This window comes from Mycteria americana, chromosome 11 (genome assembly GCF_035582795.1).
Source record: "Mycteria americana isolate JAX WOST 10 ecotype Jacksonville Zoo and Gardens chromosome 11, USCA_MyAme_1.0, whole genome shotgun sequence".
Lineage (NCBI taxonomy): Eukaryota > Metazoa > Chordata > Aves > Ciconiiformes > Ciconiidae > Mycteria > Mycteria americana.
The window spans coordinates 25,592,162-25,607,144 of record NC_134375.1 but is presented as its reverse complement, the minus strand read 5'-3'; the positions used below and the strand labels follow the sequence as shown (position 1 = coordinate 25,607,144).

Genomic DNA, 14,983 nt, shown 5'->3' with positions numbered 1-14,983 from the left:
TTGCAATAGTATAATTTTTTTGACAAAGATAATTTCATGCAATCATTATGAGAAAAACAGAAAACAGAAAATTAGTTTCATAGTGATTTATATTATTTTTGTTTCTCTAATAATAGAAATCAGTGTTTTTTGGTATAACAAGAAACAGTTGAGTATAATTTAGTCTTGCAGATTTTTTTTTTTGCTGTTCTTCAAACAAACATAAGGTTGAACTCTGATCCAATAGAACAATAACTTTACAATTCTCGTACATTTTCCTTTAAGACTTCTAGACTTGGTTTCTTGGAAATCTAGGACATACAGCTACATAATGTTTTGAATAAATTGTTGAAATGGCTATAAAATATTTTACAATTGTATGGCCTTTTTGTTTTGGAATTATCATGAAGACATTTACAAAATCAGTCTTTATGAACTTCTTTTGTTAGGGGTCAAAGGAGACAGACTCCTGTGAGGTCTGGCGTGGGGTACTTAGCAGGACTACTGGTCCTGTAGCATGCCTCCTGCTCCTGAGGACAGCGTTTCAGATCCGTCCATGGCCTCCTGCTCCTGAGGACAGCGTTTCAGATCCGTCCATGGTTTTGCTTGGTTCACTCATGTTGGCCTCACAGTTATCTGATCCAAGAAATAGTGCAACATCCTGGATGTTGGACTCCTTTGCCTGTCTTGGTTTGTTTTACCACGTTAGCAGTGTCTAATTTTTCTTTTTCTGATAATACCAAACACATTTCCATGAAGGGCTCAAAACAATACTAGATTATTTGCAAATGTGGAAAGCATGACACTGTGTGCAATACCAGTATCGAAAAACCGCCTACAGTTATTTATTCTGTGTGACAGGACCCCGAGCTGACCTGAATTTAGAGATGGAATCCTCAGCACGTCTCACTGGAATCAAGCATACTGTGAACCTCAGGGGCCTTGCAGTCTCTGAAGGGTATTTTTTTTGCCATACAAAATAGAACAAGAAAATTTGTTTGGTAAAGAAAATTTGGGTTTTTCCGAGAAAGACAAATTAAAAGAGTTTGAAAACAGCTCCCTTTTCTTCACTGTGCCCTTGCAAGGCCCTCCTCTCCAACCTCGCTCTTTAATCTATCCATTTTGCTTAGGTTGCAGCAAAATTGGCACGGTTCCGTCAAGACCCCTAAGTCCGCTTTTCCACAGCAGAAAACCCTCTCGGGCTTCCCCTGGTGCGTAGAGGTCCGCAGGCTCCTGTCCCCGCCGTGCCTGGCAGTACTGCAACAGCCTCTTCTTACCAGGCGGTCGCGCGGAGGAAGGTCCTCCTCCCTTCGGAGGGCTCCTGACCCGCCCGCACGGCCGGGACAGCGGCCGGCCGACTCCCTCCCTGCACCTCCGCCACGGCCACGGCAACACCACCTGCAGTGCCCAGTTGGTAAACGAGGAGCAAGTCACCGAATCACCGAATCACAGAATCGTATCGGTCGGAAAAGACCTTTAAGATCATCGAGTCCGGCCGTAAAGTCGAACAGATCCGTGCCTTCTCACGAGGTGTCTGCTTTAGGGAGAATCACCAGGGGGAGGAAGAGCCACTAAGGGAACACAAAGAGGAAGAGGAGGTTCTGCGGGACGGGTGGAGCGGAATAAAGACACCCAAAGGGCACAGTTCACTGTGGGGGCAAGGAGAACAGAAAGATCTGCAGTGCTTTTGGAGGGCCAGGGAAGGACCACATCGTTTATGGCAAAACTGCCTCTTGGCAGCGCTTAAAGCAAACCACAGGAACCAGAGGTACCCGCTGGGTTTTGCACGGAGACAGGCAGTTTTTAGACTATGCAATAAAGGGTCAGACCAGAGGACTATTACTGTTATTGTTACGAAAATTATTTGTTTCCTATGGCCTCCCAGAAGGGGTAATGTCAGACAAACCTCCATAGTTTATTTCAAAGGAATTTGTAGCAATTATTAAACTGAATTGCTGACATACAGGATCTTGTAACAGCCAAGTTTCAAATCAGCAACAGAATGAAGATTTGTCTGGCTGTAACAAAGACAGATTTATTTCTAAGGAAAAGACTGTGAACCTGGATTTTGAAGCTTAGGTGAAAAGTGACAAGAATGCCAGCCCAGAAAAATGCGTGATGGAATGTAAATCTCATCTGCTGACCCTATTATCCTTAATCAAGGCTTTGACTACCAGTATTTCAGAGCAAGGAAATATTCTTGATTTTATAGAAGGCTATACATGGGACTGACGAACTGAATTCAGCAAGAGATAATATGGAACTCTGATTTGTAAACTCTTATTAATGTGCTCTTCAAAATAATCTCAGTAAAAGCTATAGGGATAGTTTCATATGTAAAAGTGGGTAGCATCTAGTTTGTGTGGTAATTATCAATAGGAAATCCTCACTCGCGTTCCAGCTGACTGTAATTCCCTCACATGGCAGAACTTGACCAAACCACACGTATCTGAAGGGATGTGTTCCCACAGGAGTAAACTCAAGTTCTGAAAACAAGCATCCGAGTGTGCGTGCATTTGCGTTTTGGGGTTTTGTGTTTGTTCAGGTTTTGAATGTGTCCCGTCCCCCCCCCGAACCTATCTCCACTGTATGTGGACTATAAGCTTTCTCATTTAGTTTGAATGGTATCTGGCAGTAAGTATTTCTGCAAGGATGCTTCTGTACCTAACTCTGCATGTGTTGCCTCGGATGCCTTGACTGTACTTGAAGTCCTGTTTTGTAGAATATGGCATACAAATTAGCAAATTAGCTCATTATGAAAACGTAAGAGTTTGCTACGTGTAGTGGGCTCGGGCAAACTGTAGAGGTCTTTAGTATTTATTCCCAAGGTGGAAAATTGCACATCATTCTTTACTGCACCTGCCTTTATCTGGGATACCAATGAAAGGATGCTGGTAATTTTTACATGTACTTAGCAAGAAGGTGGCATTAAAAAAAAACCCCAAACCCAAAAAAACATTGTTAGAGAGAAAACCAGTTTCAGTGCTACAATAGGAAATTTAAAAATTCATATTGCAACTTTCTCCTTTTGTTTGAATGAAGAAAAGAAAAAGCTTCCACTTATCAGAGTCAAAGTAGTTAACCAAGTCGAAGACTAATAAGTAGATAAATGTTCAGAAAAGCTTTAAACTGCGCGAGTAATGCTCTAACCTGTTATATGGGTTTTAGCTCATGTATTTACAGTTCATCAGGTATCTGCAATTTCTACAGCAACCCTTGTATATCATTCTGTATAATCAATTATTTAAACAACAGGCTTTTAAAGAAACACGTATAGGTCATACTTTAATGTGACCATGGCTTGTATTTTGCTATTGGATCATTGAAGTTTTAGGATGAAAGAATTTTACCTACAGCAATTCTCCCTGCTGTGAATTTTGTTACATTTTATATTGTGAAAACAGAGAAGTTGTGGCTGGTTGCTTTCAGTATTTGTGAATTAGAGATCATGTGACAATTCTCTTTCATGACATACACCAACGTGGACATTAGCTTTTAGCAGAGTACTATGGAATTTGGTTTTTCTACCTGTTTTAATTCCGAGCAAGGACAAAAGGTCAGTCAGAAGCTCACTAGAGATCTTGAAGGTCTTTTTGCATTTGGTATTAATTCACCTGCGTGTTTCTGTGTTCAGCTGATGCCTGTAAAGAAAGAATTTGTATTGGAAAAAGACAGTTTCTGAGAAGGTGGATTTAGCACGAGGCTAAATTGCTGTGTCTGGTGAGCTTCTCTACGAGTATGAAAGTAAGAGGAGAACTCAGAAGAAGGGAAAACTGTATTGTGCCTGTAAGAGTTTATTTTTCTGAGTTCCTCTCTGTTACCTACAATGGGTTTTCTTTTTCCTAACGTGAAAACAGAGCCCATTTTTCAACTCTAGATAAATAAGGTATTTTATATGTAATGGAGTCTACTGCCTGCTCTCCATGCCTTTTTACGTGAGTTGTTGCTTACAGTAAATGCTGTGCATACAACCAGGTATGGCTGATCTTGTCTAAGAACATCTGTGCGATATAAATATGCATATATGCACAAACACCTACCTTTTATTTGCATATATGTACATATAATCATACTTGTGTTTACAGTGCAGAAACGTATTGTTCTATGCATACCTTATTGTATATTATGCATAGATGATAATATGCTTGCATAAGCAGTAACTTTCTATTACCATTTTGTTTTTCTTTCCTCTGTCATAGAGAATACAACTTCAATATGATAAACCTCTCTTAATGTCAATGTCATTCATAATAAGTGTAGGTTTAGATATTTACAGGCCAAGAATGGCTGGTTTTAAAACTGAAACTATCTTTATGTTGAATTATATTTGTGTACAGGAAGATGGAACTACTTCACAGCTCAAGTCTGATACCATATCTGATGAGAAAAGAGTCCCTCTCTTAGTATTGTGGTATTTAACAAATTGCATGGTGCTTTTGTGATACCTAGTAGAGAAGCTGTCAAATAATAAAGTTAATAAGCCCTCAATAAGTTGAATCAATTGGCAATGTAAACCTAGTTTCTCTTGTTCCTTTCCTTTATACTTTGTTTTATATTATGTTTGTGATTTTACGAATACGACAGCTAAAGTAGCTGTTCAAATTAATGTATAATGATTGCTTGTTCTGTTTTGTTGTTTTCCAGCTCCCTCAGGCTCAAAAGGTAAATATTTTAATCAGATCTTAGTCATTCAAAGTAGTCACCACTTCTTCATGTTTCCATGGTGTTGTGAGCATGGTGCAGTAGGGATCAGTGAAACACTTCACTGGACTGGGGGCTCCGGAGGTGAGCGGCGAGAAGGGTAGCTGACGCCGCGGCCAGCTAAGGTACTTGCTGACAGCAGCTCTGCAAACATATGCGCTATTTTAACACGACAGGAGTATAGTAGCCTACAACTTTAAAACAACAGGGAGGCTATTTTATCAACAATTTGAAATAATAGTAAGGACAAAAAAAATCGCCCCGTTACTCCACGTGAAACATCTCCGGGTCATTTTGTCTTTATTGTAGAGACCGCAGAACCCGTGGTATAGCTGGTTCCCTTTCGCTGCTCCCCACTGTATCGGCCAACACACCTTTGAATACATCCAACATTTGACTTCTCTAATAGGTTGCATACAGTTTTCATATAATATGCTCTTGCCTTTAAACAACTCCTGCACTGATGTGGTATGTTACCCGAGTCACCTCTGCACATCGTGATAGCACAATGATGGTGGCCAACTCGGAGAATTGCTTGATGCCCGTTGCCTCATCCTTGTCCATTGCACAAATATAAGTAAATCTTCCAGACAACAGAAAATCTAGATGCTGTTTTGTGGTTTGCGGTGAGAAATACTGCAATGACAAAATGGATGGGATACGCTGGGAAACTGCAGTACTCACTCGTCCAAGTCGTTCTTATTGTGCTAGGTAAAGCACCTCTAATAAGAAATGTCATAGCAATTAATCAGTTAAACGTCATTGTTATTAACAGTCTTGGATGATGATCAAATTTCAGTTTTTAATGAAAGCTATAGGTTGAGTGATCTTCAATGAATAGCTTTTGCAGAATGGTGAGGGCATCCACGGAACTCAGAACTTTAAAATGGTTAATTAATGAGTCTCATCCACTTTTTGGTTTAAAAAGCAAGAAATCTGAGCAAGGGAGCTTTTATTTTTGTGATGCTACGTATGTTTGAAATTTCCTTGCTCATGGAGCTCAGAAAATTGTTTCAAATCCGCAGGTAATATGCTATTTTGTGACGCTGGACTATGTCCATAGTTTGTTCTTGTGTTTTGATAGTTGCAGAGCCTACCAAATGTGACATGGTAACAAAAATGGTTGCTTTATTTTCTTCTTCTGGAAATAGATGGTTTAAATAAATCTTCTGTTTACAGCTTCCTGGACTGTAGTCCTGGAAGGACTAAAAGGACCTAGAAGGACTAAAAGACTGGCTAGACTGGCTACCTTTGGCTTTTTCATGTTCACCTGCTTGTCTATAAGTTTATGCCAAATCCTTCTCTTAACAGTTTGCAGAAAGAAGAGACAGAGTGAGGTTATAATATGCTGGTGCAGAAAGATGTAACCAGTCAGATACAACCAGGCTGTGTCATGTGGTGCTGTATTATGTGTTCTGATGTCCACGCTTCCGAGCTATGAAATAACGTTCTGGTACAAATTACTCAAGTTCGAGGTTAGCAAAAAAGCACAGTTTTCATGGAAGGTCAAAAATGCCAATTTTCAGTGGGTTTACCCATTGAGCAAACTAGTGCAGAACTAAAGCCACATATTTTGTATATGTGTGCATAGTGTCTAGTGGACTGTATACTACTTCCGTGCAGGGGAAGAGGAGAGGGGTGGGAAGGAAGGAATGGGATGGGGTGGGGAGGGAGGACAGATACAAGTAATCCACAAGGGCTTTTGATAACTTCAGGTAAGAAATAAGCCTTTTCATAAGCACGGCCTGATAGCTTATGAACAAAGCAAGGAACCTCTTGCTATCTGCAAGGTGAAGGGAAGCAGCACGGGGCTGATGCATGCCTTCATGAATGGCTTAGTCACTAGTGTACTTGTTTTGCCATATGGTGTCTGAACTCGTACTGTATTTTTGTTGGAATCTATGTATCATCTTGCAAATGTTTCCTCTATAAACATTTCAAACAGTCCTGTCTCTCTAAACATGTTCACTTTAATCTTGGAGTGATCTGAAAGAAAAATGTGGCGTTCCAAGTTTACCTTTACTATTTTATACCCCTTATAAATACTTGGTCATCTTGATGAAATGCATTATGTCTTTTATGTGAAACACTTTGGCTACAGTCTTCTCAGTCTTTAGTCAATGTTCTACGGTGATTAGCTATTGATTTCGAAGACCTGTAGGTTCTCAACTGTCTATGGCCGTTAAAGAACAATTAAAAGCTGTTACTGTTACGCCATCTGCTCTAAATCAAATTGTTGCAAATTCAGAATTGGAGTGCAGGTGAAATGAAGTACGAGGAGTTTAAGGTGGATGTCTGTTGCACCGTGATACTTGTCTTGAAAAGATCTCTGTGATATACCCTATACTGAAAATAGAAAATACCACAAAACCAAAAAAACCCCCACCATAATTTCAGGTGATAGGGATGCTGATTTAATACGGTTATGTAGCTTTCAGAAGAAAATGTGTCTAGGAAGAGCTAATGTATTTAAAAGAAAGAGCCACTATCCAGACATGGAACAAATTCATGTGAATTTTATATGTCCTCTGTGTTGCTTTTCTGCATGTTTTTAGGAAGCCATCCCCATCCCACAGGGCTGTGAAAATAGTAATAAAACAAACTAATAACTCAAATTTACCAATTTTCAGACTTTTTCAGTTTGGCTTCCAAAATGACCTTTACCTTTGAAACACTTTTGAAAAGCAGCTTTTGTATTCATCAATGAGCAAAAGCTATTCTTCCTTAACAGCTCAAAAAGGTGTTTCCTTTCCTCGTAGGAAAGCTTTTCTTGCTTTCTTGAGCAAACACAGCAGGATTCAAAATCTGTTGTCCTGCTCCTGCTGTGACGTTTTGTTCTACTTAGCTTGTGTGAAGAGGCAGAAGTGAATAAATAAGGCACACAAATCAGAAGCAGATAGTTGTGTTTAGGAACATTTAGGAAAGTGGTTTTTAATGATTCTCTCATGAATGGAATCGTATTTCCTCCATATAGAAATGTTTTGATGATATTTGTTGCCCAAAAGTTCCTGACAGCTTTCTTCTCTCTTTCTGTGTTATCCCTTAACTTCTGTAAGTAGTGCTTTGCCCTCCTTTTATCTTGATGCTATCATCTTTCAGCCATTTGGGAGCATCATTTACCATTCCCTGCATCATTTACCTTCTTATACTTTGAACTGTTGAATTAACTGGCACTGGGAATAGAAAACAGAAAATTTGCAAAGCTGCTATTTCATTGAAGTGCATGACTAGTGATTTTAGCATTTTTATAAAATTATAGGAGTTAAATTGAATCTAATGAAGTACAAAATAATCACAAAGTAAACATGTTGACCCTGATTTAGCATTCCTTCGGATCTGTTTCCTGCTGATGAGAGGCTATTGTCTTCTAATTTCATAATGTGTATAAAGTTGAGTGATCCATTCAGAAAACTGCATTAAAATTTTCGCTTACATGTTACTCGCAATCTCAAATTTAGTTTCCAAAATTCTCACTCCTCAACAAGCAAGCTGACTTTTAATAACATTTTTGAGTCAGTAATTTGCAAACTCTAAGTAACTATTTTACAGTATGAGGGGGTTTTGGTGTTTCGTTTCTGTGTGCTAAACACGGAAACGTCTCTCTAACTTAATACACGCACACAGGCTCCTATGTTGTCCCAGGCCGTATTTTGAATCTGAGCCAAAATGATGGCTATTCCTTGTTCATGCAGTCTATAGAGAACACAATTAAATGGTCAAGTTCCAGTTCTCTGTTGCTTCCAGCCTGCCCCATGACTCTACTCAGCACGTGAAAGCGCAGCAGTCACAGCAGAAGACACCACCTCGTGAACCAAGCCCATGCGGAGTGGGGAAGGGAAGAAGGGGGGTGGGCTGGGAAGGTGGCAGAGTTATAACAAGGTGGTGAAGAAAAACCAAAAGCTTCAGCATGAACCTCATACTTCAAATACATACCTACGGAACTGCTGTCTGCTGTGGGTAAAGTTTCAGCAGCAGCATTGTGGCAACCGCTTTCCACACCGGTGCCTTGTCAGAGGGTTTGCGGCGTCCCCATGCCCCACAGTTTCACCCCGCTTGCAGTCCCTACTTCGCAATTGTTTTTTCAGGAGGCTGGGTAGGCTATGCCAGCAGACCTGCACTTTGACCTGTTGCCTCACTCAGGTCCCTTAAGTCCTACTCCCTTCCAGGTCTACAGCCCTCGGGTTCCGACGTCAGCACGGCTGCGCAGCCCTCAGACGGTTGCTGGAGTGCCTCTGGGTAGCCCCGTCATATCTCCTAACCTTGCTTCATTTTGTGACTCAGAATGTTACCTCCAATTTTAAGCTCTGTCCTCTAGATATAACGGCCTATGAACCTCTTCTGCATTTCCACCTATTGGTAATTTAATTAAATATTGTGGAAATAAAAGCTCCTGTTGTGGGATGGTGAAAAATCAACTAGGAACACTGCAGACCCAGAGAGATTACAATTCAAAGGAGTATTACTGGGCTAGAGATTAGTCTATGAGCGAATCTGGGCACTGTTGTGGGTATTTGATAGTTTCCATGAATCCGAATTGGTGGGAGATGGATCTGACTTTGCTTGACACCGTTTGCTGCAACAGATATGCCGTTCCGTGGAAACGCACTGCAGTTATTACAGTACAACGTAAGTGCAAAAATGAGGAATATGCCAAGCTACAAAAAAGTCAGCGTAAAAAAATGTCTTGTTTTGTTTTGCTAGGCATTGTTTAAATTGGGAAATGAAGACTGGAGAGAATGAGCAGTATGGAAGTTAACTTCTGAGCTGAGCTGAACAGTCCTGCTAGTATTTCCTCGTATATATCATAGACATAATAAATCTGTATTTAGGAAAAGATATTTTGTGGTTTCAGAGCTAATATTTTCTTGGATTAGTATCTTTTTAGTGTGGTGAAAGTTGGTGAAAAAATTCTAGAAACCCTGACACGAGTTGTGGTTGTCTAAAACACAAAGTCTAAACTCTGAAAGATACTGGAAAAAAATACGAGTTTTAGATCTCAAAATTTGTTTCCTTTCAGTGACTGATTATAGTTGAAAAGTTAGCAACAAAAAGTAGAATTGCACCATGAAATTTGCCTTTTATTTAAATTAATTTGTATATTGTTTATTTCGCTTTTTTAAATTAAACTAGGAATGTGTATATTTAACAAACTCTAAAAATACCACTTCATAGCCAGCTAAAGTCAACCAATATTGCACATCGTCTTTGAAAAAAATCAGGAGCAGCATCTGAAAAAGGATACAGGCTTTGTTAGTGTCCTTACTTGCTCTTCCACCTCAGGGGACAGCCACTGGTCCACCGCTGGCAGAGCCTGGCTTCACTGCAGTCATTGCAGAAAATATGCAGACAAGAATAACACTGTATGAACAGTAATAGAGGCGGACACCACTAACTGTGCCAGAAATTCTGGACAACCTACTGTAGCTCTTCTGGGCTACACACTCCTAAGGAAATGTTTCAGGGATCCTCCTCAAGCTCCTGTTGCCGTAATGAAATGGAAATGGATATTGTTTCCTGTGTGTCTGTTTCTGGACTAATTCTGGAGCCTGCCTTAATCTGTGTCCTGGGAGACGGATGTTAGAGCGAGGTGAGGCTGAACTCCCTTCGGTTTATATGCTCCACGTGGGGAGTAAGCGGGTGCTTGTTTATTTGTTGTTTCTGGGGATTTATGTGGGGTTGTCCTGAGGCGGTAGGGTAACCCAGTACAGCAAGGAGGGAAACGGAAAACTGTAACAGTTAAATCTATTTCTACAAGGAGTTTTTCTCCAATTATAAAACTATTACTGCTAGGCATTGCAGATCTGTGGCTTTCGCGGAGAGTAAGTTCTGTTTCTGTATTCTAAACAGCCAAGAGTCATTTAGCCTGGGAATGCGTTTTTCCTCATTCTTGAGATGATTTTTAAAGGTTGTTATTGTTTGCTAAGCATTTTATCAAACTGAGTGTCCATGGCCCTTGTATAGATTCCTGCCCAAAACTGTTACCACTAGGTCTTTTCAACAGAACAGCTTTCTGGGGCAAACCACTAATGCTGTGCCTTTCATTCATCATTTTAGACTGTAGGTGATAACTTACAAAATCCTGGGATCTAGTTGAAAACTCTGTGTTTTCCTTTGGGGGTCTAGTTTTAGTTTTTCTTGCCAATGTCATCCAAAGCAGCCTAGCAATTCTGAGACAAAACATACTGGTGCGAGTTGGAGAAAGTACAAGAACTTACTTTTTTGCAATACTATTAGATGAACATGTTGAAAAATGAATATTCCATAGCATAATTCATCCAAACTTCAAATGAACTGAACTCAAGCATTGAAATACATGTATTTTTACTCTACCATTGTAATTCCATGGTTTAGAGAGCCACAGGAATAATAACAGTTTAAACTACTTGTGTTTATGTGAGGATATCTTTCCAGACTTGAAGGAATAAGAAACATGTGAGGGGCTGTACAATTCAGTAGTCTCCCATAAGCATATATACCCCCCCGCATTTAATATTTCACTGAACCGAACTCCCATGAATTCTTATTGCACCAATTTGACATTTTTGTAGGTTCATTATCCAGTCAAGCACTGTCAAATCACTGGCATTTCACAGCTCTTCGAGGCTGAAGTTGCCTTGTATTGTTCTTGTAATGGTGGTTCCGCTTAAATGGTGGCAGAGTTCTGCTTAAATATTCCCAGAATCACCCGACAGAAGAGGTCTACTAGTTTCACTCATGACGTAAATGAGATGGGAATACTTTCTGCTAAGGGCAAGAAGGGAAGAAAATGAATTAGTGAAGATCTTGAGTGGAAGCTAAGCTCAGAAGGAGATTAAATTGAGGCTGGTTTTGTTGCTTTTGGTTTATTAATAAACCCTGGAGGGAATTACGTTATTGTGAGTTGATATTCTTAGCAGAAGATGAAATTTGTAGTGTATTCAAATGTGGAACTAAGTCAGAAATTAACAGCTCAGCAGAAAGGTAGAAAATGGAAGAATTTTTGAAACGGCTGGTGGAACAACAGCTGCTGCAATATGAAAACTTGATTGTACACTGGCAATACTGAAAAAGAGATGCTCATTCAGCATAGGGAGGAGTCCTTTTTTCTGGTTTTCAGAGGAGAAACTTGAATATGAAAAAATACCTTACTGCAAGGAACTCTGCCTGCGTATACGTGGTTTGCCTGGGTTCAGGGGTTCCAGTATGTCGTTGTGCCTTTGCCACAAGAAGGACTGTAAGGAGCCTTCACGTTACTTTCACATTGCTGTGGAGAATTTACTCGGGAGCAAACCACTGGTGTAGACAGCAGAAGCCACCCGAGTCTCATACATTGCTGGGGCCTCCCAGACACATCCACTGGTCCCATCCTGCCTGGGGAAACCGGCAGACAATACTGGTCAACAGAAGAGTCTGATCAGTAGAATGGTGAACACGACTGAGGTCTGAGAGAGCTGAACTTAGGGAGGAAGCACACACTGATTGTCTTTATGAAGGAAGACGCCTTCGTAGTGAACTGGCATAGACCATCTGGGTTTCCTCTCATGGAGGTATCTTCCTGATTCATTAAGGGAGATGCTGATTACAGCACCCATCAACTGCAGTCCTTAATCCAAATGAATCAGTTGGAGAACAAGTTAATTGCATTGGAGCAGAAGAAACTGAACTAAACTTTAGGTCATCTCCTTTTTTTTTCTTTTTTTTTCCCCCCTAAACAGTGCTGACTGTGTTTTATGGGGCAGCCTACTTCCCCATATTACATTCCATGCTTGCAAAATAAAAAACTCCAATATTCAGATGGATAAACAGTTTCTTGAAAAAAAAGTCTTTGCAGAACTCCAGTGATCAGGTAAACTCGGGGTTTTGTTTTGAAATGCATAAGGCTCATGTAAACTCCCTAATTTGGCTTTTGGAAAAAGCAGGAACTTCTTGCTATTCTGTGGAGAGTAAATATCTAACAGTGAGGAAAATCTGGAAGGACAGGCACTTAGTGCCATTCCGCATCTAGTCGGAGTCCTGTGTGGGTTAGCACGAAGATGACTTCCTCTGCAAGAGCGGAGGCTTGCTGATGTCAGACATTTAAGATGGTTAGTGCTTTTATAAATACAGATCTAAATAAATACAGGAAAGTATATGTAAATATAAATAAATATTTGTTCTATAAATATAAATAAATAATACAGGTCTGGCCCCATTTGCCTTTTTAAAGAAATTACTTTCTAAGAAAGTGACTTTGGTACCTGTAATACCTTTTTTAAAAGCCATGAGTAATTTATCGCATGTTTTTCCATTTTTATTTGTCTGTCCAACATTTTTGGATCCTTATATCTATTTTCTCATTTCACTTTCATTTGACTAATTTTAATTTGCTGACTGAAGCATCTGACAATGCCTTAAGCATTGCTCTTGCCTTCTTATCTTTTATTTGTGTTAGTTTCCTTCTGCTTCCAGTAATCCAAACCCCAGAATTTGAAGAAACTGGAATTCACATCCACTTCTGAAACCAGGAATTAGTTTCTTCAAAAATTGCAAGGGACTTTAACAAGCTAGTCTGTGCAGATATGCTTAAGTAGAACAAAATTCTAAGGTAGTGCACAGACACCATCGCTGACCTAAAACCGTTAAACTGGTTTTCAGTGATTACTTTATGGTTATATTTTGCCAATATTCCTAGAAAGGCAACAACAATTAATAGCTGTCTAAAATTTTCAGAGGCCTAATGAAATTAGATGCCCAAGTCCTGGCAGAGGTCAGTGGTATTTGGAAACTAAATTTCCTGAAGCATCTTGGAAAAATTCATCCCTAGGAAATGGCAGCAATATCCAACAAAACCATTATTTGAGACTATTTTTGTACTATGCCACCGATTTTGATTTGGTTCCATCTTGTACCCTGCAGGATGCTGTACTGAATCTGGGAAGTGTTTAGATGCATTTGAATGCTGCTGCTTATATTGTTTAATTTTATAGCAAAAACCACTGAGCACTAGAATGTTTTGAAAAGCACTTCAAAGCACATACCTTTTCCTTAGTTCACATCTGTTGGTAGCCTCAAGCGCTGGAGCTTGCCAGTGGAATTTTTATTTTCCTGGAGGGCTGGGGATGAAGCAGCTTTTGTTTCCTTGCCTTTTTTCTTGATATTATCTAACCACTTGAAGGAAATAAAAATGCAGTAATTGATATACTGCTAAATAGGGAAGAGACAGGACTTCAATGTCAGTCAGAGCCTATGCGTTAACTAATATGGTGCCCCAGGTAAAGAATTTGTTAACACTTAGACTGATCTGTAAAGAGACGTTATTAAGCACTGGGAAAAAAACAGTATAGTAGTAGAGGGGAAGAAAAGAAATAGAGGGTTTTCTCTGAGAACAGAACAAGAATTCAAAGCAGAGTGTTGGAGGAATGGAAAGTTATTAGTGGCTCTGCATATATACTGAGATGAGGTTCCAACATTTGGGTGAACTTTGGTCCAAATTAATCCTTATTTGTGAACACAACTGGTCTGCCAGCAACATTTTGTTTCAGCAGGAACTGTACAGATAACAAACGTAATACTGTGTGCATGTATTTTTGTCAAACCTTACTCTTTGTCTCCCATGAACCTTGCCAACCTCCAGGATATGTGGGACTTAGTAAGGATGAACCAAGTAAGCTTAGCATTTAAACAATTCTGAACCATCAGACTGTGGGCAATTGTTATGCCACATAAAGCATACCTTTATAAAACTGGCAGTAACTATTAGTTTTAGTTACTCCTAACAGGCTGGAAGGACAAAATTGGATAAGGTACAGCCTATTTAAAGATTGAGATTAAATTCATGGTGCTTCACGTTTCAGTCATTCCCAGGGACCCTTCACTATATGTACCTAGTAACCATCCATCTGGTGACGTTATCGCATTATATTAGGATAAGTATCATTCTCTGTATTTGCCAACAACACTAAAAAATCCCCTGAATCTATGTGTAACCAAGTTATTTGTTGCCTGCTTAGAAACACACATTTTGTGCTTATTAAAAAACAAAAATCATTCTTCAAGATGTAGTCAAAATGTTTGACGACAGTATTTTCTTTTTTACATGCCTACGTAATTCTTTTCTGAGCCTATGACTTTGTGATGTCCGGTTGATGAGTTTGGGAATCATAAGGATTGTCTACATTTTCTTTTTTGGGGAAAAAAAAAATAATTGAGTAGCCAAAGAGTTTATTACTAATTACACAATAACCTGAACTGTTAGACTTAGTACAGTCATTCAGAGACTGTAATATTATATATTTATTTTGTTATTTTGAGTTGGTGATATTTAATATTTTTCATTAAGGGTGAA

General features: G+C 39.5%; 1 protein-coding gene across 1 annotated transcript in view; it reads left to right on the top strand.

The window, feature by feature from the left end:
• Positions 1 to 14,983, top strand: part of CACNA2D3 (calcium voltage-gated channel auxiliary subunit alpha2delta 3) — a 485,172-nt gene that overhangs the window by 341,823 nt on the left and 128,366 nt on the right. The window contains exon 14 of the mRNA XM_075514383.1: positions 4,624 to 4,641. Within this exon, the coding sequence (XP_075370498.1) occupies positions 4,624 to 4,641 (18 nt within the window). The remainder of the gene's footprint in view (positions 1 to 4,623; positions 4,642 to 14,983) is intronic.